The 24,849-nt window shown below is 40.0% G+C and overlaps 1 protein-coding gene across 1 annotated transcript in view; it reads right to left on the bottom strand.

Annotated features, from left to right (window-relative positions):
- Positions 1-24,849, bottom strand: part of FIG4 (FIG4 phosphoinositide 5-phosphatase) — a 135,213-nt gene that overhangs the window by 6,853 nt on the left and 103,511 nt on the right. The window contains exon 22 of the mRNA XM_054490053.2: positions 21,751-21,837. Within this exon, the coding sequence (XP_054346028.1) occupies positions 21,751-21,837 (87 nt within the window). The remainder of the gene's footprint in view (positions 1-21,750; positions 21,838-24,849) is intronic.

Raw genomic sequence — 24,849 nt, 5'->3', positions numbered from 1 at the left:
AGAGATTAACAGCATACCTAATAATATAATAGAACATGTATGACAATATTCTGTAATAAAAGTTATGTGAGGCCAGGTGTGGTTGCTCATGCCTGTAATCCCAGCACTTTGGGAGACCAAGGCAGGCAGATCACCTGAGGTCGGGAGTTCGAGATCAGCATGACCAACATGGAGAAACCCCATCTCTACTAAAAATACAAAATTAGCCGGGCATGGTGGTGCATGCCTGTAATCCCAGCTACTTGGGAGGCTGAGGCAGGAGAATTGCTTGAACCCAGGAGGCAGAGGTTGTGGTGAGCCAAGATCGCGCGATTGCACTCCAGCCTGGGCAACAAGAGCGAAACTCTGTCTTAAAAAAAAAAAAAAAAAATTATGTGAATAGGGTCTCCATCTCTCAAAATATCTTACTGTTCCGTACTTCAGGTAACTGAAACTGCAGAAAGAGAAACCGTGGATAAAGGGGGACAACCGTATAGCTGAGGTGGCTGGTTTTGGAGCCAGCAGCTGCTGTGATAGCTTCCTGATGAAGGCGGACACAGTAGCTCCTCTGATGGTTTGCCATATGGTTTTGGGAGTCATTTGTGGAAGTTTGGTCTAGGGTCTACTTCTTCAGCTCTCCAGTGATCCTGAACACTATCTAAAATTCTATGATAAGTCACTTTCTACTTAATTTACCTAGAGTAGATTATGCTTTCTGCAGCTGAACCCTGGCCAACACAGCCAAGCTAACAGGTAAAGAAATCCAGCGCCAGCCCTCTTATTTTAACCAGGAGAAAGCTCCCAGGCCCCCAGGAGACCCGTGTTCCTAGATGGTTCTGGCAGAGAGTGGACCCTTTCAGCAGCTGAGGACATATATGTTTGCTCCTCAAGGAGAGAGAAAGGACAGTCTGCCACAGGCACATATTTGAGTGGAAAGGGTGATACTTTTTATGTTTTAGCCTTTGCCATTGATATTTCGTGTTGGTCCAGGTATGGTAGAATTATACTCTTTTTTTTTTTTTTTTTTACACACTCTGAGAGTGTGTAAAATAAAAAGGTCATTTGTATTTTAAAAATAACTTTTGGCTTTAGGGAAATAAAGCTTGATGATTTTCTGACCTGAAATAAGTAAAATGCTTCCAATTCAGAATGCAATTTATAAACAGTACAATTTCCCTCCCATTTGCTGGACATATTGTCTACCTTAGCATAAAAAGAAGTGCAGTTCTTCTCTGTTTCAGCTGCATTTATTATCACAAACACTGGGGAAGCATCCACCAATATGTGGCTGCATTGTTTGTGGGCTCTAACTCAAACATTTCGGCTCTTGTTTAATGAGAGGGGGCTTGGCTCTGAGCCACAGGCAACATGGACTGGTTCTCCTGCACAGTACCGGGTCTGCTCTGAAAGGGCTTTTCTGCCAACAAAGGACAGGTGGCACATCAAGCACACAATAGCTGTTCTCAAAGGGCAAAGAACGTAACTGCTCCTACCAGAGTCATCCTTTCTCCCTGCCTGGAGGCAGGGCCTGACACTTCCTCTGCACAACTGGTCATCCATCAGACATTTATACAGCGACCTTTTGGAGGAATCAGTCCCTTCTGTCCTCACATTTCCTAGAACAGAAGCAGTGGTGGCCACTCCTGCTGTCACTCCTGGAAACTCAGACCAATGGATTGCAGTAATGGCGTGTGTCTTATCTCCCACATGGAGGTGATGACGCCCTACTTAGGTTCTTCATGTCCGTTCTGATAGTCCCATCTTTTTCTGGTTATTTACAAAGAGCTACCATTGACTTTGTCATGTCACATCATTACATTTCTTGTGACTTCCATCTTCTTTCTAATAAACTTTTAATTTTAGAACCACTTTAGATTTACAGAATTATTGTGCACAGGACGGAGAGTTCCTACATATTCCATGTTGTTTAATGAGAGAGGGCTTGGCTGTGAGCCATAGGCAACAAGGACTGGGTATCCCACACAGCACTGGGTCTGTGCAGGATACAATTTCCTGTCTTATTAACACCTTCTTCCATTAGTACGGTACATTTGCTATACTTCATGACCTGATAGTGATACGTGATTATTACCTACAGTCCATACTTGGTTTTTACCTAATGTCCTTTTACTGTCCCAGGATCCCATTTGGGACACATTTCATTTAGTCATCATTTCTCCTTAGGCTCCTCTGGGCAGTGAGTCTCAGGCTTTACTTGTTTTTGATGACGTTGATGGATGTCAACCTGCATCTTTTCAGAGTTTTCCTAAGAATCACAGAAAACTGTCTTTTGGAAGAAGGTATCAGTAGGATCATAAGCCTCTAAAACAAGACCTAACTGTCCTGAGGTTGCAGACGGATGAAGTCAGGCGTGCTCTGCCCGGTGGATGTTCCATCGGCTACTGAGGATATTCCTGTGAAGGATCCAGTGGAGCAGCTCCCCAGCCTGGCTGATTGTTACATTCAAATGGAGAACTGTACAAAGCACAGATTTCCAGGCTTTGGCCTGAGTGTACTGGATTAGAATCTCTAGCAATGGGGCCTTGGATTCTGTATTTTTTTATCTTTTAAAAAATAATAGTGCTAATTATTTTTAATACTGGCAATTATAAAGAAAACATGGCCTATAATCTGTTAGTATTATTAATATAAATACAAGTATAAATATGGAAAATTTAAACAGTAGTCAAAAGTCCAAAATGAAAACTGAGTGCCCCCCATAATCTAAACACGCTCTAGGAACACTCTGGTTGCTCCCTGTTTTTATTGTTGTTTTTTTTGTTTGTTTGCTTTGGAATTTGCATTTCAACAAGCTTCCTAAAATATGCCAGCGTAACTGGAAAACTGGAACCCACTACTACAGAAAAAATGAAAAATTCAGCTGTAGGGGAGCACAATGTCCCTTTCAGTGCCAACGACCCTTATGTGATCATAAAGCCGTGCTCTTCCCCTTCTCCGCTGCACAGGCCAGTCCTAGAGCACTCAGATGGGTGGAATCTGCATGGAGAGGCAGCCTGTGACAGCCTGGGGGATGCTGGCACCAAGCAGCATGAGGAGGGCACTCTCATTAAGACGGGGGGAAGCCTGGAGTGGGGAGTTAGAGCCCAGGCAAGGGAAGGCCATCCCTCCAGAGGACAGATCCAGTATAGGGAGTGAGAAACTGGATCGGGAGAGGAGGGCATGCATGTGGACGCAGCCAGAGGAAGTATGTCAGAGCCCACGCAGGTAGAGGCAGGCATGGGAGTCCATATGGAGGGGTGGCCTGGAGCCCAAGGAGAGGAGGAGGGCATCCCTGTGGGTAGGTGTCTCCATGAGTGGAGTCAGAGCCTGAAGGAAGGGCGTTCATGTTGGGGAAGGGGTGGATGCAGTGGTGACAGCCAACTGGTTACGTATGGGGGAATAAATCAAATAAATATAACAAGGGTAATGGAAGTCCAGTTTCCTAACTGTTGGAGAAGGCTAGAATAAACCCTGGATACCCTACAGTTAGAAGAATCAGTATGAACTTATGGATTTAAATATATATTTAGCTATATTTTATTTATAAAAATATTTGATATAATATATAAAATAGATATGCATGTATATACTTATATATACATTTACACATATATGTACATGTACACATAAATTTGTGAATGTTTTTTGAGTGGGCCTGGGGGCAGTGACCCTCCAATGGCAACAGGTATACCTAATGCTCAGATCTTGGCTTTAATGTCATTTTCCACTAAAAATAATCAGGGATCCTCAGAGGAATGATTTCAGGGCTGGGACAGACAAAGGACATGATGAGCCTAGAACATCTTGTGCCAGAAATCAAAGAAGTATTCAAAGGCTGATAAGGACATATCCAAAGAACACAGGAGCCAGGCTGAGGAGACTCTGGTGAAATTTGGAACACTCTGAGCTTCACAACAAATAATGTCAGTAACAAAGTATATCCCATTGAATACACAGGACATTAGGATCTCATAGTAAGAAAAACAATGAAAAAAATGAAAATGTGATGAACGATTTTTAGTTTCAAAGTACCTTCCATAAAATATTTATTAATTAAAAGAAAAAAACAAGCAACTCACAGTAGAAAAGCTCAGAAGACATTGCTTACTCAAAGGATAAAACAAAAATCATTAGGCCAGGCATGGTGGCTCAAGCCTATAATCCCAGCACTTTGGGAGGCTGAGGCAGGAGGGTCACTTGAGCCTGGGAGTTCAAAATCAGCCTGGGCAATATAGTGAGACTCCCATCTCTACAAAAAAAATTAAAAAATTAGCTGGATATGGTGGCATGTGCCTGTGGGCCCAGCTAGTTGGGAAGTTGAGGTGGGAGGATCGCTTGAGCCAGGCAGGTCAAGGTTCTGTGGTTGTACTACTGCACTCTAGCCTGGGCTATAGAGTGAGACACTGTCTTTAAATAAATAAATAAACATCATCAGTAATGGCACAGACTGAATTTGTGTGCCCATGGTAGGATGCAATAAAAAGAACTCACTATCACTTTTGTGATATTCCTGTCTGTATTTGTTATGTACCTTAAGCCAACATTTATTATGTCACAGTTTCTGGAGGTCAGGGATCTGAGAGGGGCTTAGTTTAGTGGTTCTGGTTCCAGATGTCCCATGAGGTTGCAGTCAATCTGTTGGTTACAGCTACTGTCAACTCAAGGCTTAACGGAGGCTGGAGAATCCTCTTCCAAGTTTACTCACTTGGTTGACAGGCTCTAATTTCTCACCAGTTGTTGGCTGGACACATCAGTTCCTTATGGGCCTGTCCATAGGGCTGCTTACAACATGGAAGCTAGTTTCCCGGAGCAAGTGATCCAAGAGATAACTTTCACAACCTAATCACTTCTGCTGTATGCTCGTGGTCACAAAGACCAATCCAGGTACAATGTGGGAGGAGATTACATGAGGATATGCATCACAGGAGGTGGGGCCAACTTGAAGGTTAGCTACCACACTGTTATCCCCTGATTCATAAGCTGAAGATAATCGTAACAAACCCAAATCAATGCCTATTCTATAAAATAACTGGCCTGCATTCTTCAACATGTCAAGGTCATAAAAATCAAGGAAGAGTGGAGAACTGTACCAGAATGAAAAAGGCTAGATAGACGTGACAACTAAATGCAACATCAGATGCTGGACTACATCCCTTTGCAATTAAGGACATTTTAGGGAGTACTGGCAAAAACTTGAATGGGTTCGAGGATTAGAAAGTTGCAGTGTACTGAGGTTAATTTCCCAATTTTCCTGATTGTATTGTGATTTTCTAGGAGAATATTCTTATGTATAAAAATACCCACAAAACTGGTAGGGAGAGAGAGGATATCAGGCCTGAAACTCACTCTCAAATGATTGGCAGTGGGGAGGGAATGGTCTCTGTTTTATAATGGTAACTTTTAGATAAGCTTGAGATTCCCAATTTAAAATGTATATAAATTAAAAGGACTTATAAATTTAAAATTGTCTAGGTTAAAATATTAGGTAGAATTATATGAAATTGCTATTTTTATAGGTAAAAAGTGTAAATATTGGTGATTTCATATGGTTCCATTTAATATGAGAAAATTACAACAAACTAATCAACACCAAAGATAATGAAATTCTAGATTTACATAAGAATACAAAATGATTCAGTGCCCTTTCGAGGATGTCTCTCCTGCAGTTACTCACCCTGTCCAGTGCCCAGCATCTGTCTCTGCCATCAGCATACAGAGAATCTGCTGTGTAACTCCTGTCTGAGGAACGATCGTTCCTCAAGTTCATATTCCCCTCCAGATACTGTCCTATTCCTCTGCACCCCTTTATAATAACATTTTTTGAAAGAATGACTTCTACTCCTGATGCCCTCTTACTTCCCATTTTTTCCTAAATTCATTCCAAGTGGGCTTGCAAGGCTACCACCCATAGAAACGCTCTCATCAGGGTCATTAATAACCTTCCTGCTGCCTAAACCAATAATCATTTTTCTGTATTCAACACTGCTGCCCATTTTCCTTCTTGAAACACTTTCTTCTCTTGGCTCCCATGAAACCAACTCCTCTTGAGTTTCCTCCTATTTCCCTCTTTGCTTATATCCTTGTCCACTACAATTCAGAAAGCACCCACGGTCATCTTTTAGAGATGTAAATCAGAGATGCAGCTCTCTACTTAAAACCTTCTGGATGATTTCAGAGTAACAGCTAAGCTCCTGTGAGAGGTTCCCTGAGATCTGGCCCCTACCTATGCCTCACTCCATCCCACAGCACATGCCTCTGTGCCTTTGACCCAGGCTTCAGCTTGCATATTAGTCCATTTTTACACTGCTATAAAGAACTGCCTGAGACTGGCTGATTTACAGAGAAAAGGGGTTTGCTTGACTCACAGTTCAGCATGGCTAGGGAGGCCTCAGGAAACTTACAATCATGGAAAAGGGGAAGCAAGGCACCTTCTTCACAAGGTGGCAGGAAGGAGAAGTGACAAGCGAAGGGGAAGAGCTCCTTATAAAACCATCTCAAGAGAACTCACTCACTATCACAAGAACAGCATGGGGAAAAACCATCCCTGTGATTCAGTTACCTCCACCTGGTCTCTCCCTTGACCCGTGGGGATTATAATTCAAGATGAGATTTGAGCGGGGACACAAAGCCTCACCATATCAGCTTGTTTCTCAAACATGCCAAGTTTATTCCTGCCCTGGTCTTTTGTGTATGTTCTCTCTGCTTCAAACACTCTTCCCCAGTCATCTCATGTAGACTGCTCTTTTTCATTAAGTTCTCAGCTTAAACATTAACTCCTCAGAGAAAACTTTCCTCTAAGCCTAATTTAAAACAGCTCCTGACCTGTACCTGCTCCAAGCACTCTCTCGCATTCCCCTGCTTTGTGATCTTCAGGGTATTTACCCTAATATGAAACTGTCTTACTTATACATTTATTAGATCAATACCAGTCTGCCTACTCTAAAACAGAAGGGCCCTGGGGAATCTTGTCAGTCTTGTTTTCTACTATGTCCCCAGTGACTAGAACAGTGCCTGACACATAGCAGGTGCTTAGGTATTTGGTGAAGAAATGAATCACCTACGTTCTGTTTCAAGCCGTTAATGATTCCAACTATTAGATGACTTGTGGCTGTGATAATAATTATAGAATCTTTAAATGACCTTTATTCCAATCATCTTGTCCAACCTCAAACCAAATGAAGATGCTCTCCATCACACTGCTGACAGAAGGTCATCTGCCTCTGCTTGAGTACTCGAGTAATGGATACCCAGGACTTTCAATCATGGAATGTTTACAGGTCACTGTTGATAGCTCTGGTTGTTAGAAAGATGTTCTCTTCAGCAACCCTAAATCTTCCTCCCTATATGTTCCACTTATTGGTCCCTGAAGCAACTCAAAAAGCTCTGCTTCACTTGATAGTGATTCGAATATTACTTGAGGGAATGATCACATGATTCCTAATTCTCTTCTCTGAGATAAATACACCCAGTTATCTCAGCACTGCATGTGACATGAAAAATTAACCAACACTGCACATGAGAAAGGTCTATGAAATTTTACCAGCTTGGTTTTAAAAAAATAAAACCTTTCTAAGCATCTTATCTGGGAACTACAACACAAGAGTGTCCCTGGATATTCCGAGAACGTGGTCTCATTTCTCACAGCTGTCTTTCTGTTCTCTTACCAGCCTGGTTCTCTGCCTCATACTCTTTCTTATACTGAGGGAACTGGGACAACTATAGACAGCTAGGCCCACAAGCATCTTTCCTGGGACAAAGACTTACCTTTTTCAGAATGTATTTTTCTGTTTTCATTTCTAAACAAATTTTATATTTAATAAGATGAGGGAAAACTTGGACTGCTCACTAATAAGCTTTGTGGCAAGGACTCTTTGCTGAGGGCACTAAACAATTTATTGCATGAGTATTCCATGAGTGAACAAACAGTTTGGATCTTACTTCCCATTGGGCTTTGAATGTGTATGCAGCACAGGAGGAAGAATGTCTGTCGTGGCTGAACAGGCAGCATTTTAGTGCTGATTTGTACCTTTCACATGACTTAAACAACTGAGTGAGCACTCAATTATTATTGAATGAAGGAGTGAGCAAGGGAATAAATGAACCAATGAACCAGACGATCCCAGAACTAATGCTCTAGCCTAAGCACCAGCAAGGCAGCCACAACCTGGACAGGCAAGGACTCACAGCTCAGCAGTGGAAGGAATGGGATCAGATCCCAGGGTGCCTGATTCTCTGGCCTAGAATTCTTTCCACAGATTCATGCTACCTCTCTTTTTGGGCACCTGTGCAAATGAATTTCCAGTTACCTGGAAAAGTAAAAAGGATTTTGTTTTTAATAACTAAGTCACTGTGATCAACTTCCCTACATCCATGCACCCTGAATGAGTATTCTAAGCCAATCACCATCAGCCCATACATAGCCTGGCAGTAACATACTTAGGGGTTAGCATGTGACCCAATCCTGGCCATTTGACATGAGAAATTTGCTGAGCAGGTTCTGGGACTCCTTGCCCCTAAGGAGGAGACACAGAGTCAGTGTTTCCCTTCTGCCCTGGGCACTGCTGTGTCTGACTGTGGCACCTGGAACTGCTGTGGCCATCTTCCTACCAGTCTGAGGATGGGGCAATACTGAGAATGGGGCAGCAGAGAGATGGAAAAACCTGGGCATTTCACAATCACACGAAGCCTCTGAATCCACCAGCTCTGGAGCTTGCCCATCTGCAATCTTTCAGGGAAGTAAGATAATAAATTCTCTTACTGTTTAAACCAGTTGAGTTAGAGGTTCTGTTATTTGGAACTGAAAGCATCCTAAGAAGTTCAGACAGTTTTTGATAGAACCCTTTAAAAAGAGAACATTTGCTTCCTGAATTCCCTAAAAAATCATAAATCATAGAAAATAAGATTTCTTCAACCAGTCACAGATATCATCCTGCTGGCAAATACTGAGCAAGGCTGTAACATAATAATGTCCCTGGTTGCCTTAGTAATGCATATTGACATAAATAATCAAATACCCTATGCGAACAAGTTCTCAAACTTTTCAGTCTCAGAATCCCTTCACACTCTTAAAAAGAATTACTGAAGACCCCAATTAGCTTTGGTTAATATGGGTTATATCTAGTGATATTTACCATATAAGACATTAAGACAGAAGTTAAAAAATAATTATTAAAATAACAAACCCAACACATGATAGCATAAACAACTTCTTAATGAAAAATAACAATTTTTAAAACAAAAAAAATTAGTGGCAAAAGAAACAATGTTTCACAGCTTGCAAATCTTTTCTATATCTGGCTTAATAGAAGACAACTGGATTCTCAAATCTGCTTCTGCAGAATCTGTCGTGATACATTGTTTTGGTTGGCATATATGAAGAAAATATGGCCTCACAGAGATAAGTGGTTGGAAAAGGAAGCAGTATTTTAATAGCCTTCCAAATAAGTCTTCAAATATTTTTATTTGATACTACAACAAAATTTGACAAGTTTCTTAAAGGTTAGTTGCAATGTAGAACTGAAACTATATCAATGAACTTCTCATACTCTCTTATCCATTGATGCATGTTACACTTGGATGAATGAATGCTTTTTACCGATGCATGAGTTTTTAATAGCATGTATTGATCATTTGGAAAATACTGGTTCACCCAGATATGAAGATCTTCTAAGTGGTAACATATCTGATTATATATCAAAAAATCACATTTGTTAAGATTGCTACGGATCTCATAAAACAATCTTAAGTATTGTTCATGGTGGTAGATATACGTTTTCAAAAATTCTAATTTTCACTTAAAAGATCTACTTTATCATTGGTAACAAACACTGTAAATTGTTTTTCTTGAAGTGACAGGCTTACTTTGTTCATTTTTGAAAAAGTGTCTGTCAAATATCCAAGCCCAAAGAAACACAGTTTGTCTGTCATTATTTCAATTGGTGTTTGGTGAAAAAAGCAGTTAGCTCACACAAAAAAAGCAATGAGTTAGCTCACAACTTAGACAATCACCACACAAGTCCTCTTCCTCAAGACAACCATAGTACTTTGAAATACAAGTATTATGATATGCAAGAAGTGCCTTACGCATATTTTCCATTTTGTCACAAAGAATACTAAAAATACATGCATTCAAGTGTTGATATTTAATAATTTTTACTGCTTTGTCATGACTTAATAAAACTGGCATTTTTTTCTTTTTTCTCTCTTTTTCTTTTTTTTTTTTTTTTTTTTTTTGCTGTGAGTGTGTAAGAGTGAAGAAAATAATGATCACCAATATACTTTGGTGCCACTGCCTTGCTATCACAGACCCAATGAAAGGGTCTTGGAACCAGAGCCTGCAGACCACATTTTGAGGGTTTTGCAGACCACCTTTTGAGGACCCTTGTTTTATATTTTCTATCTTTTCCCTCTTCTTCTTTTGGTGACAGCTGCTAGCCATTTTCTCACATGGATATTTGCTACTCTCCATGCTTCCGGTGGGTGCTCCTCCACTTTTAGCTGAACCCAGTAGGTGCCCAGGTTGGGTAAATTCTAGGTGCCTGGCTCAGCAGATTGTGTTATTGGACTTTCTGTTTGAGTCCCAAAGAAATGAATTTGAGTGCCAGCTTTACCACTTAAAAGTAACTCTGATCTGTTCTGTTCAGAACAAGAGGCCTCAGAGATAACATCACACATCTACAATCAGCTGATCTTTGACAAATCTGACAAAACAAGCAATGGGGAAAGGATTCCCTATTTAATAAATGGTGTTGGGAAAACTGGCTAGCCATATGCAGAAAACTGAAACTGGACCCCTTCCTTATACCTTATACAAAAATTAACTCCAGATGGATTAAATACTCAAACATAAGACCTAAAACCATAAAAACCGTAGAAGAAAACCTAGGCAATACCATTCAGAACATAGGCATGGGCAAACACTTCAGGACTAAAACACTAAAAGCAATGGCAACAAAAGCCAAAATAGACAAATGGGGTCTAATTTAACTAAAGAGCTTCTGCACAGTAAAAGAAACCATCATCAGAGTGAACAGGCAACCTACAGAATGGGATAAAAGTTTTGCAATTTATCCATCTGACAAAGATCTAATATCCAGAATCTACAAGAAACTTAAACAAATTTACAAGAAAAAACCAAACAAACCTGTCAAAAAGTGGGAGAAGGATATGAACAGACACTTCTCAAAAGAACACATTTATGCGGCCAACAAATATATATTAAAAAACTCATCATCACTGGTCATTAGAGAAATACAAATAAAAACCACAATAAGATACCATCTCATGCCAGTTAGAATGGTGATCATTTAAAAGTCAGGAAACAACAGATGCTGGAGAAGATGTGGAGAAATAGAAACACTTTTACACTGTTGGTGGGAGTGTAAATTAGTTCAACCATTGTTGAAGACAGTGTGAAGATTCCTCAAGAATCTAGAACCAGAAATGCCATTTGACCCAGCAATCCCATTATTGGGTATGCACCCAAAGGATTATAAATCATTCTACTATAAAGACACATGCACACATATGTTTATTGTGACATTATTCACAATAGCAAAGACTTGGAACCAAACCAAATGCCTATCAATGATAGACTGGATAAAGAAAATGTGGCACATATACACCATGGAATACTATGCAGCCATAAAAAGGATGAGTTCATGTCCTTTGCAGGGACATGGATGATGCTGGAAACCATCATTATCAGCAACTAACACAGGAACAGAAAACCAAACACTGCATGTTCTCACTCAGAAGTGGGAGTTGAACAACCAGAACACATGCACATGGACACAGGGAGGGCCTATTGGGGGTTGGGGGACTAGGGGAGGGATAGCATTAAGAGAAATACCTAATGTAGATGATGGGCTGATGGGTGCAGCAAACCACCATGGCACATGTATACCTATGTAACAAACCTACACATTCTGCACATGTATCCCAGAACTTACAGTATAATTAAAAAAAAAAAAAAAGTAACCTGAATGAACTACTGACCCTCTCCAGGACTCCTTATAAAATCAGAGGATGGAATCAGATGATCCCTAATCATCTTCCAGTTCTCAGATTTCATAGTCCTAATACACTACACACGCACATGCACACACACACACTCACACTAGTGTGTGCACACATGTGTGCACATTATGGGGCATCCTGAAAATGCCATCTTGCACCTCTCCATACAAGTCTGATTATCCCTTTGTATCTCTAGAAGTCATTATAGAGGGGCTTTGGGAATAAATAAATATGTGAATAATTCAGATTACACCGATTGAGTTTCTTATTATGGGTCTGCAGGGAAACATATCCAAGGTTCCAGATAAACAAAAATAAAATTAAAGGTTAAACAATAAACCTAATAAAAAATAAACTAAATTAAATCACCTACATGATTTATAAACAAACCAGTAACTGATTCTGTTATAGCATGACAAAGTCTAAGAAGAGTTAAAAATGTTTAAAACAAGTAAAAGCAAAATCTTTAGGTCAATAGGAATAATAATGAACAGATAAGCATGTGCAAAACAAAGTTACTGGGCCTAAGAAGCTTCAATATAATCTTATGTAGAGCTGTCAAAAAGACATCTAAAATTACATTTTTTGTTCTTTTTCTATCTGTTAAACATTTACTGAAGCTTCTGAGATTATCAGAACAATTTTCCTAGCTCTATTCTATTATCAAAAATAAATGTATTTGAGCACACTAACTCTATTAAATTTACTTTTGTATTTTCAAGTCACATAATAAATGAGCTACCAATTTAGTTATTTATATTTTGAAATAAGCCTAAAAGTTTTATTGTAAAAAAAAAACTAATACATTTCTCTGATATACAATGCTTAAAAAGCATGAATTGATTTTATTTTGACATTAATACATTTTTAACATAAAGAGTAAAACAAAATCGTTAACAAAGTCAAGATAGTCTCAATTACTTTTCTCTTCTGAATAAGCACAGGATACATCTTATTCAGACATTTCAGGATTTAATTAGGATTTTGGTGACATCAAACATACGGAATAGAAACTGCGACCCTTTAGTAATGGATGTAAAGCCATCTTATAAAGAGTGTTTTTGCAAGTTAACAGAAAGTGGGTTTGAGAGGCAAGATTTTTAAGAATATAAAAATTTCTACTCTTTCCAAGTAAGATCAAACCACAATAGTTTTCTAAAATCATAGGATTCTAAAAGTAAGTTAAATATAAAAACAAAGCAAATCCTCTTTTAGAGCTTCATGTATTTGGAAACAATAGGCAAATGCAAATCAGGAAATCATGGTTCTTCTCTAGTTATGTTGATCAAGGGACTTCAAGAGCTAATTACCTATGGGAGGAAATTCTCTCATTAAGAGCTTCAGACATTTGGTAGCAGTAGGGAATCTGAAAATCAGAAAACCATGGTCCCTTGTAGCCTGTCCTTCTAACACAATGTGTAACTCAACTAATAAGGACAGGAGTAGTTTGTCAGTTGGGAAAATCAAGGGATTCTGCTCAGAACTCTGAGCTGCTACACCTAAAACCGAAAATAAACCATAGTAAAGTAAAAACTTAAAAATATTTATCATTTGCCTTGCCATTTGCTCCAATTTGTTAACCCTTGCATCTCTCCCTCACAATTACTGCATAAAATTCCTAAAAGAGGTAAAATTGTTGAATGCCAAATATTCCTCATTCATAATTTAATGTTATTAGTATCACGGTACGGACTGGGGATACAAAGACAGATGGGCCTTGCCCTCAAGAACTCAAAGTCTCTTTATATTAGTTTTAGATTAACAATACCACATAGTGGGTTCCATTTAACAAGGACTTTCTGTTCCCATAAAATTGGGAGGGATAGCAGAAAGATGTTTATAAAATATGAGCAGATCTTTAATTATGAAAATAGAATGCAATTGATTTCCAGAGTATGATTTCTCAAATTTCTTCATAAGACCCTAAGGAAAATAAGTAATAATATTAAAATACTTAACTTGGAAAATTGCTTATATCATACTAAAAGATCTGTTGGTAAATTTTAAACACAATTTGGACTTAATGAAGTTTGTACTTCTTAAGGTTCTGAGTAACATGCAAAGGGCAGTGTGACTATATTTAAATATAAAATTGAAATGTGTTTTCTTGTATTTCAGCCAAAAGTTTTATCTTAACTGAAAAGACTTGTAGTATATGCTCAGAGAAGACAAGGGCTATAAATACATCATACCTGGACACTCATCTTCATTGTACAAAAGGAATGGTTGTCAGGAAGCCACGGTGACACAGCACAAGGCTCAATAATCACTCCATCTGCCCCAAACCCTCCCACTCACCTTCCATACACAAAACTGATGATAATTTGGTAAACTAACAAAATAATAAAGGTTAAACCACTAAAAAATGTGGTTCTTGTATACAGAGCAAGGAAAACCAATGAGTAATACCCCTCATCTGACCACATCAGATATCCAAATCTGCTCCCCCAGATTAACCTGCTTGCTCATGTAAAAGGTAAGAGTGTCTTATGAGACAAAAATACATTTAAAAACCATAAAGTCTTCATCTCTATCAGTCATTAAAGAATGTTTTCCCTTTACTCTGACAAGAATCCTTAGAAAATGTTTAAACCACATATAAATAATCTATTTAACTTGGGCCCCTTTAGTTTAGGGAAAGTTAAAGAAATTTAACTTGTGATAGTTTGCTGAGAATGATGGTTTCCAGCTTCATCCATGTCCCTACAAAGGACATGAACTATCAAACACCACATGTTCTCACTCATAGGTGGGAATTGAACAATGAGAACACTTGGACACAGGAAGGGGAACATCACACACTGGGGACTGTCGTGGGGTGGGGGGAGGGGGGAAGGATAGCATTAGGAGATATACCTAATGTAAATGATGAGTCAATGGGTGCAGCACACCAACATGGCACATGTATACATATGTAACAAACCTGCACGTTGTGCACATGTACCCTAGAACTTAAAGTATAATAAAAAAAAAAGAAAAAAGAAATTTAACATACTTGCTTTTTAAATCAAGAGCCGAGAAAACCCAAACTATTGAATCTCTCTAATCTAAAACCACTTGAGGCCCAGACATATCATCTTAGGTTTCCCATTATTGTCTGAAACTCATCACCTTAGCCCCCAAACTTGCCCTTGTTGTATATTTGCTATCCTGGCAACTTGCCACTATAGCTGGTCAACCAAGCTATAAAACCCCTGGCCTCTCAAATATTCCTGAAACCCAATCCACTAACAAGTGTTGAGAAGACTTACAGATTCTACCTTTGTAAAAGAATACCCCATCTCTATTTCAACTGCCAACAGCAGACTCCAATCACTTTCTTGTCCTGATGTTTCCAACAGATATGTTGTTTATCGCCCTGCCTCTAATCCACTCTCCCCACTACTTCCAGAGTGACCTTTCTAAACGCAAATGTAAGCCTATCGCTCCCCTGATTAGAACAGAGCTTTTAGGATAAAGGCAATACTCTCTCCCTTAGCATCTCTTCCTGATCTTGTTTCTACCTGTCCCTTGGATTAAACACACAGAATTATGTATGAGTTTCCAAAAGTGGTGCAACAGGACCATCTCCTCATGTGAAGGGGGTACCTAAGCTCTGACATGAGCCCATGAAAGCTCTCGTTCGTGGTATGCTTTGTACTTACCAAAATAAAACGGGCAATACGTTAAATTGTAAAAAAAAAAAAAAAAAAAAAAAAAGGCTTTTTCATTTTGACTTTCAGCTGGGAGCTTCTTACTATTTTCTTCCCTCACATGCTTATCCCAGCTCCCAATTCACTGGAAATAATGGAAGCCTATTTTCCAAGGTCTGCATTTATTTTAGCCACTATGGATGTATCACAGAAACCACTCACTCCTCTTCTCTTTTCCTAATTATCCCCAACAGGAGTCATTCACATGTCTTTCATTCATTCAACAAACAATAAGTGCCTAGATGCCAGGAACAGAACTAAGTTTTCTCATTCTTTTGGATCCAGAAGAGATGCATTCATATAAATCCAAACGGTGAAGTCACCCACAGTAAGAAATACATGTTGCATGGCAAACTGGTACACACATGCTAAACTTTTGCACAGAAACACAAGTTTCATGAAACAAGACTTATTCATATGTGCCTTGCGGTCATACTTTATATTGTATTCAGTTCAGTGCTATTTCATTTCACTGCATAGGCCTACTAAATTAATTTCACAACTAACTAATTTTCAGAATTGTCCGAAAAACACTGACCTAGAATATGTATGGCAGGAACTTGTGTTTGGGCGTAATTACTGTATTTTTTTTAGAGCTATAAATACCCTGGAGGGGATACAGAAAGGACAGTGAGGGAGAAAGAAGAAAAGCGAAAGGAAGGCAAAAATAAACGGGGAGGGGAGAAAGAGGTAATTAGAAATAGAAAAGATATCTGGAAAAAGTCAGAGATGGGTAAAGGAAAAGAGAAAAGAAAGTAAATGTCAGGATGAAAGAGGAAGAAAGCCTATCTTGGTAATTTCTGGAGTGAGAGGAGAGATCGCATCCCAGTTTCCTTGGGCTGAGGAGCTCTTATCACTTATTATCTCCACCTGTGGAGGGAATTAGCTGATTAATCATTGATCACTGCCTCCAAGCTGCTCTAATCCTTAAATGTTTGAAGACTGTATTCCAGGTGTTGGAAAAGATAACAAGAATTATCCATTAAGGCAGAAACACTTATTCAGCTTGCTGCACAGAGACCACAGCAGTATCTACAAAGTTCCAGATGAAATCAATGGAGGTGGGAGGTCCTGGGTGTGACTTGTATGTGAAGAATGTGTTATTGAAAATTAACATCATGAAAAGTAAATGAAGTTGAGTTAATCATGGCCATTGTGTCATGCCCATCTCATCAGTGTGAAGAAGTGCTCCAATTCTGTGTAACAGAATGCTCTGATCTGTAAAACACTTCCCCTGGTAGAAGCCCACACCGAGGGGCATTCACCCAGTCTTGAATAAATACCACTTTTTATGAGAGATTCTTAGGGAATAAATGCAACCATATGGTCCTAAAACTGTAAGTGCACTTATTATTATTATTTTTTCAAGATGGATTCTCGCTCTGTAGCCCAGGCTGGAGTGCAGTGTCATGATCTTGGCTCACTGGAACCTCCACCTCCTGGGTTCAAGCAATTCTCCAGCCTCAGCCTCCCGAGTAGCTGGGATTATAGGCGCCTGCCACCACGCCCGGCTAATTTTTGTATTTTTAGTAGAGATGGGGTTTCACCATACTGGTCAGGCTGGTCTCGAACTTCTAACCTCAGGTGATCCACCTGCCTCAGCCTCCCAAAGTGCTGGGATTACAGGTATGAGCCACTATGCCTGGCCAAGCACACTAATCTACCCTGCATTACATGTCAGCTTATCCTGCGCTGGAAGAATCCTAAAATACACGGTATTTATACAAACTCTGTATTATATTTTGAACCACTTCTTAGAGGTGATTTTTAAATGAGACATATTCCTAGAATAGGTGAACCATAGAAAAGCAAGCACTAATGATATGTGTTCATGCCTTTTTAACCTACCACTGATTGGCTTAGTTAAAATCTCTCAAGAACTGGTAGGAGTGTAAAATGAGAACATGTTGGTCTTGCACGAATATAGTGAATCACTGCCTGGCCCCACAGCACCTGCCCGCCAGGCACAGCAAGTCCTGCCACTCTGGTCCTTCTCAGCTGGCATTTGGTCACAGGTGTAGTAGAGGCAGACTAAAGGGGAAAAAATGCTAACAACTTGGTGTGTTTACTTTTTTTCTCTCTCTCAGAAGGCAGCAGGGGAACAAAAAAACAGGTGGGGCAAAGGGTTTATAAGGAAAAAACACAATAGAGAAAGAACTAAAAAGTGTTCAAGGATGCCCCCCTTGAAAACCAGTGGGACATGGAGGGAGCATTCTAGGGATGCTCCTGGGGCCTCAGCCAGGCCCTGATGGTCATGGGTGTGATGAGGGATGAGAGTCAGTGCATTTCAGTAAATATTTACTGAGCACTCAGTTTAAGTTTCTGTTCTAGAGACACAAAGATGGGTTGCCCTCTAAAAATGTATAACCTCGTAGGATTATAATAATATCAGCAACACTGTTCCAGTGGTGGCTAAACAACCTCCATGCCATGTTACCAAATCAGTCAAGCAAAGTATGCTTGCCCAGGAAACTTAAGTGTGTCTACATTAGGGACAGTATGCTAGGTACCGAGGAAAGAATAAAGGTATGTTCTCCTTAAGTATTTTTTAAAACTCAAGATCAATAGAGCAGAAATATTAGAATTTCTGAATATTTATGAATATAGAGGTGTCTACAAATCCAGGTCATGTCAGATGCCCAAAATGAGGTCTGTTAATGCTAATAATCCAGCATTGCTACCCCAGTGATTGGAAAGCAGCTGGCAACAAGGGGCATTGATAGCTTAGTGATGGAGATCATGGGCTCTGGAGCCATCCTGTGTGGGTTTAAATCCTGGTTCCTTTACTTGCTAGCTGTATGACCTTGGGCAAGTTACATAACTTCTCTGTGCCTCAGTTTCCCCATTTGTAAAATGGAGATGATAATAAGATCTACTTTATAGGGTTATTGTGAGAACTTAGAACAGGCTATGGTACACAGAACAGTGCCCATCACACAGTGTGTTCGGTCAATGTTGGCTGATGCCATTTCTCCCTGATCACCACCCCTACACTCAGGGAGTGGTTATGACTCACAGGGAGGGGTCACACTGACACAAACTACAGCTTAGGGTGTCTGGGCTGACAGTACAGACATTGACCAGTTTGGGGTTTAACACCCACTTCTAAGCAATGTCCTGCAAGACCGTGGTTGAAAGTGTCCAGCTGCCCATCCATGTCTCTGCACGCTCATTTCAAGAGCCCCTGTTCCACTGGCTTCTTGCCAATTATTTACTGTCAATATTTTTTACATTTGGTGTTATAAATATCTCATATTTAGAAATGAAAAAAATGGTTTCTTCATGATTTCAAGAAAAACTGAGTAAGATTATGAACTATCCAGAGATGGGTAGATGCATATGTGTATGAACTTAAACTTATTATGACTCTTAAATATACTAGAAAATAAAACATAGCAAGAGGAGAATTTCAAGAATCCCATATAAATGCAATTTCTCTTGGTTTGGGCATAGCTTTAGAAATCTAAAAATGAATAGTTGACATTTTAAGAACCTGGCTAGAGTTTCAATTTAAAGCACGTCCCTGTGCACACGTGCGTGCACACACCCCCCCCCCAAAAAAACACCAAAAACATTCTTGGGCAGTTGCCATGACAACATAATGCTGAGCTACCAAGCTCTTTGTTATCTTGCTGAAGATGCTGTGTAAAAACACCATTATGACAGATTCTTTACTAATTAAGTGGAAAAGGTTAAAGAATTCTAGATCCACGTGGTTTTCGTCTGTGCTAGGACTCACAGGCAAATACTACTTATTTTAAGAAAAAGAATGCGAAAGTAGTAACTGTAAGATCAATCACAGATCAAATCAGAAATAATGTTAAGAAAACAGGGGGGAAATGTTTTGTTTTTATTTTGTATGCTATGTTCATTTCATCATCTCCTCCTAAGTTGTAGCATATTATTTTAATGGAATAATCACTTTGTATAATACAATTTGGTTAATAGAGTCTCTTATTTTACTAGCACATTTAAATAGTTCCTTCCTTGGCCATATCTATTTCAATTCATTTGAGAGCCCATAGTTCCATATGCTAAATAGTTATAACAAAACAAAGTGGTCTCTAAATTAATAGGGGCTTATATACCAAACAAAAAAAAAATGAGGAAAAAAAGAAAAAATAGTGTTGGGGAGAGAAAGAAGGATAAACAGCATTTTTGAAGGCTGTGATAAAATATGTTCTGGGGTTCTTTCCACTTCTTTGATTAGCTATCTCTGTTTCCCTTGTAGGTTTTTCTGTCTCTGTCTCAGCCATTAGACCCAGATCCCTGCCAAGATCAGCTGCAGACTGTTCTCACTGTAGTCTCACTTCCTAGGCAGTCTTATCCTTAACTGGTGACTTTCATTATTACTCATGAGCATTTACATCCCCATCCAAGGTTCTCTTTTGAGTTCCAGATTGGTTGATCCAACTGCCTCCTAAACTTCTCCACTTTGATGCTACATTAAAGGCAAACCAGGTCCTCTTGCAGTGCTCCTGACCTCAGTGAATGGCAGCTTTAAATGGTCCTAACACAGACATACTCAATACCTATGTGTTGAATGAGTAGGCAAATGAATGAATGAATCAATCAAAACTGTTACACAAACCAAAAAACCTAAGGGTCTTCCTTAATAACACCCTCTTGTTCCCCACTCTCTGAGTCAGGATCTAAGTTCTGTCCATTTCACCACTTAAGATTATTTTCCAGATCCATCCCATTCTCAAAATCCTCACAGCCACTATTCTCTAAAAGGCTTTTGCTGGATTACTGTAATAGTAATTACTATGAGCCATTACTAATAGTAATTACTGTGAGCGATCAATTAAGAACCTGCAGATGTGAGACACAGAGAAGTTAGGCAATCAATACCTATTCAAATAAACAATTAATTGATCAAACTGATAAAACTGATCTAAGAAAAAGGAAGAGAACATTTACTAAATGTCAAGTGTATGCCAGACACTGATCTAGGTGCCTCACATACACTACCTCACTGAATTTCCACAGTGACTCGTTTTTTGTTTTTTTTTTTTTGGAAATGGAGTCTCACTCTGTCACCCAAGCTGAAGTGCAGTGGTGCAATCTCGGTTCACTGCAATCTCCGCCTCCTGGGTTCAAACAATTCTCCTGTCTCCGCCTCCTGAGTATCTGGAATTACAGGCACGCGCCACCATGCCCGGCTAATTTTTGTATTTTAAGTGGCCACGGGGTTTCATGATGTTGGCCAGGCTGGTCTCGAACACCTGACCTCAGGTGATCCACCCACCTCAACTTCTCAAAGTGCTAGGATTACAGGCATGAGCTACCATGCCCCGCCCACAGTGACCCATTTTATGGAAGCAACTCGCTGAGCATATGGCATCAGGGAGCCTCTTCTGGTCACAACCCTTTGCTTTGTGAGGTCCCAACAAGCAAGCAATAATGATGAATATGAAGAGGATGATGATGGTGATCACAACTATTTTAGAATGTATTCTAGACACTACTCTAAGCACTTTGTGTGCATTATTTCATGAGTCTCATCACTGTCCTACAAAGTAGGTGCTATTATTCCCTTTTGCAGATGAGGAAACTCAACAACACAGCAGTTAAGTTATTTGCTCAAGGTAAAAAACGGGGAAGTAGTATGATTTGAACATAGTTCTGTTTATTTAAGATTTCATAAAACACCTGTTTAACTTATAGCAAGTTATTAGAACTGATGGGGATATACAGCTAGAAGAGACAAATCCATCCATATCCTCAAAGGTCTTGTATTAAACTTGAGCATGTCTCCAGGATCAGATCTGTTTCACCATCCCACTTCTACCCAGTGGAGGGCAGAGTTCATAGTTGGAAGCCTCCAACAATGCCAAACCCACCTCCAAAGATGCATTTCAGGACCATTAGGGCTGCCAACCTCTTCCCTATCCCTCAGAGACCCAGTTTTCCTCAAGTAAGGTACCACAAGGAGATACTGTGGTGCTTATACTAATTTGGTGACAAGAGTGAATCTTTTTCTCAAAAAGTCTTCAAAGAAAGCCCTATGAATGGCATGAATATGAAGATTTCTTTAAAGATCTAATCTAGTACTTACAGTTTTATAACTCCATCTGAGCACCTGGAACAGGGCTGCTGGCTATTCTTGTCTTGTTTATGTTGACTCTGCCCCAGCTGAACAAATCTACAAATTACAATGGATAAGAGTCAGCTAAAGAAGGGAGTACTTGCAATTAATTCAGTAGATCACACAAAATGGTGTAAGCTTTCAAATTTCAGTAGTATGCTTATTTCAGAAAAGCACCTAAGAGTACTGTATGTAACATAAGACTTTGCCTGATTTTAAAGTGGGCTTGTTAAAAGTAGGAAAAGGGATTCTACTTAAAATGTAAGTCATAACCATGGATAAAAGAATGAAATCAAATGTGCATTCCATTGAACTTCTATTAATTTAAACATGGTGCAGAACTTGAACAGAAATGTTCCTGAAGCCAGGAAGATGATCTTGCAGAGCCTCACACATCTAAGGGTGACAAATATCTAATGCGTGGAATGAAGGAAGCATGGGGAAGCATGCAGGATGGTGCTGGCAGTGAGACAAGTGACATGGAAAGGGCAGGATCAGGCTGGGGATCCACCTCCTGAAGCAGGGACACTGCTAAGAGCCAGCCACAGACTAGGTTTCCTCTGGACCACAAGAATCCCGCCACCAAGTACTCTAGCCACTTCAAAGAGGAACACTTTCAACCAAGGTTGGGGAGACCCATTGATGAGCACCACGGCCATAGGACCTCTTCTGAAAAGTCTTGAACAGCACTTCTCAGACTTGAACAGCACTAAGGCAGGCTTTGAGCTAAGAGCCAGAGGGAGTGGCCTGGACCAGCTCAGCAGGCAGAGAGGATACCCAGCAGCTTTCTGGAGTGCATATCTGCTGGAAGCCTGCTTGGACTGCATGGATCTGTCTTTCCTTCAGGGATGTGGTTTTGCAGTTTTGTTCTAATTTGTCCATGGGAGGTTACAGGGCAGGATTGAAGAATTGATTTCCAGGCATGCACAGTGGCTCATGCCTGTAATCCCAGCACTTTGGGAGGCCGAGGCAGGCGGATCATGAGGTCAGGAGATCAAGACCATCCTGGCTAACACGGTGAAACCCCATCTCTACTAAAAATACAAAAAATTAGCTGGGCATGGTGGCACGCACCTGTAGTCCCAGCTACTCAGGAGGCTGAGGCAGAAGAATTACTGGAACCTGGGAGGCGGAGGTTGCAGTGAGCCGAGATCACGCCACTGCGCTCCAGCCTGGGTGACAGAGCGAGACTCCGTCTCAAAAAAAAAAAAAAGACTGAAACCAAAAGAACTGATTTCCTTTCCATTTTTTTAACTACTTAAAAGTATTTTCTTTGAAGACTATGGAAAAGTTTACCATTTGTTTTTCATTAGCTTTTTTAAAGGTCAAGAAAGTGTTACAGAAACTACCAATTATTGTATCATTACAGTGCTAAAGAAAAACTTTCAAACAGCTTACTTTTATCCAACTTAATATCTTCAGCAAGTAAAAAATGTTGATCCATTTTTTGGGAACAATGCCACATAGTACTGATTATTTGTATAGAACTTTAAACTTCTTAAATCAGGTGTACAATCACTGCCAGAGTTTTCTAAAAACTGGCCAGTGTATGAAGCTTTGAGGAAGTAAGTAGAAAGCTTTCAGGTCTGGCAAAATAGCAAACCAAAGACACTAGAAAAGGTGAGGGAAAAGGAAGACATAGACAGCGGGGCTCAGCAATTAGAATAAAACTACAAAACCGAGAAATCCTTAGGAGTCCAAAGGTGGGCAAGGCCTAAGGTAGGAAAAACAGGCAGAAGAATGGGAAGCTGGAAGACAGGCCATGGACACCACTTCTAGCTGTGTGGCTTCCCTTCTCCACAGTGTTCTCTGATAGGCCAGGTGGGAGCTGTTACATGCAAGCCGGGCTAGGTCACTGTCTACTATGTGCACAAACATAGCCAGCCAACTGAGTGCAGAAATGGGGTGGCAGGGGCACCTGCCAATTCAGCGCAGAACTACCTGGGCTCTAGCCCTGCCTTGAAACTCTCCCCTTTGGATCAGAGGAGGCACTAAGAAAGCTCCAGAGCCTAGCTGAGCCAAAAGTGGGTGCCAATCAGTCCCTGAACATCCCTTGGTCACCCTCTGGCACAGTTACCCCACAGATACTGATGGAGGGAGGATTCCTCTGCCTACTGCAATGCCCATGGCAGATGGAGAGGGGAGATATTCCAGGGCAGGCAAGGCAGTAAGGGCAGTGTGCCCACAGGAAGGGGTACTCACAGGGAAAGAATGGTCAGCCCCCTGTTTCTCCCCTTCCCCCAAGGTCTGCATCATAAGCAGAGGCAGCTGATTATGATCAAGAGAACAAAAAGGAGGGAACAGCCTAAAATCCCACGGTACCCAGAAACACAGGATATGACTCCTGGATAAGGCACTAAATGGCTCCACTTGCTGCGCTGTTAGCCTATAAAAGGGGATAATATCTTTTTAATCTACTACAGAATTGCCTAAAGAACAAACAAAACAGTGTAAAGTGTTATACAATGAAAGGAGGTATTATCTTCAGAATATCAAACACAGAATTTTATTCTAGGACATGGGTTCCTCCCTCCCCTGAAGTAACCCCTTCAATCCTTGGCACATACACTCATTCCCTCTGCAATAAACAAAGTCATATTACTCAGTCAGTAACTTCAGATAATTCATTCTTCAGGCCACATGGTTTGTAAAGGCCCACTTCAACTACTACAGAGTTTGGCTACAGAGTTCTGACAGCCATGATGAATAAGTACTGTGTGTTTGTGTGTCAGAGCGAGGAGGGTGTGGCTGTGCTCTGATGACTAAATTGGCTTCCAGTCAATGATGCATATTCAAAAGAGTGCAAGTTACAGGAGCTGCTTTGGCAGTCAGGAAATGCTGTGCATTTTATATTTTATATATTATAGAGTAGTTTTTATTAATTGAAACAAAAAGCTGACAATATCTAATTCAATGGATTCTGTAAATGAAATGCCCTCATTTAAAAATAACTGAAGATCAGTGCTCATTTTATATTATACAATACATTTTACACACACATTTACAAATTTGTATAAGTGGAACTGTATTCATATGCAATAATCAAGTCTTCTAAATCCATGTATTAAG

The sequence above is a fragment of the Pongo pygmaeus genome, chromosome 5, assembly GCF_028885625.2.
Source record: "Pongo pygmaeus isolate AG05252 chromosome 5, NHGRI_mPonPyg2-v2.0_pri, whole genome shotgun sequence".
Lineage (NCBI taxonomy): Eukaryota > Metazoa > Chordata > Mammalia > Primates > Hominidae > Pongo > Pongo pygmaeus.
This window is presented reverse-complemented; position numbering and strand designations above follow the sequence as displayed.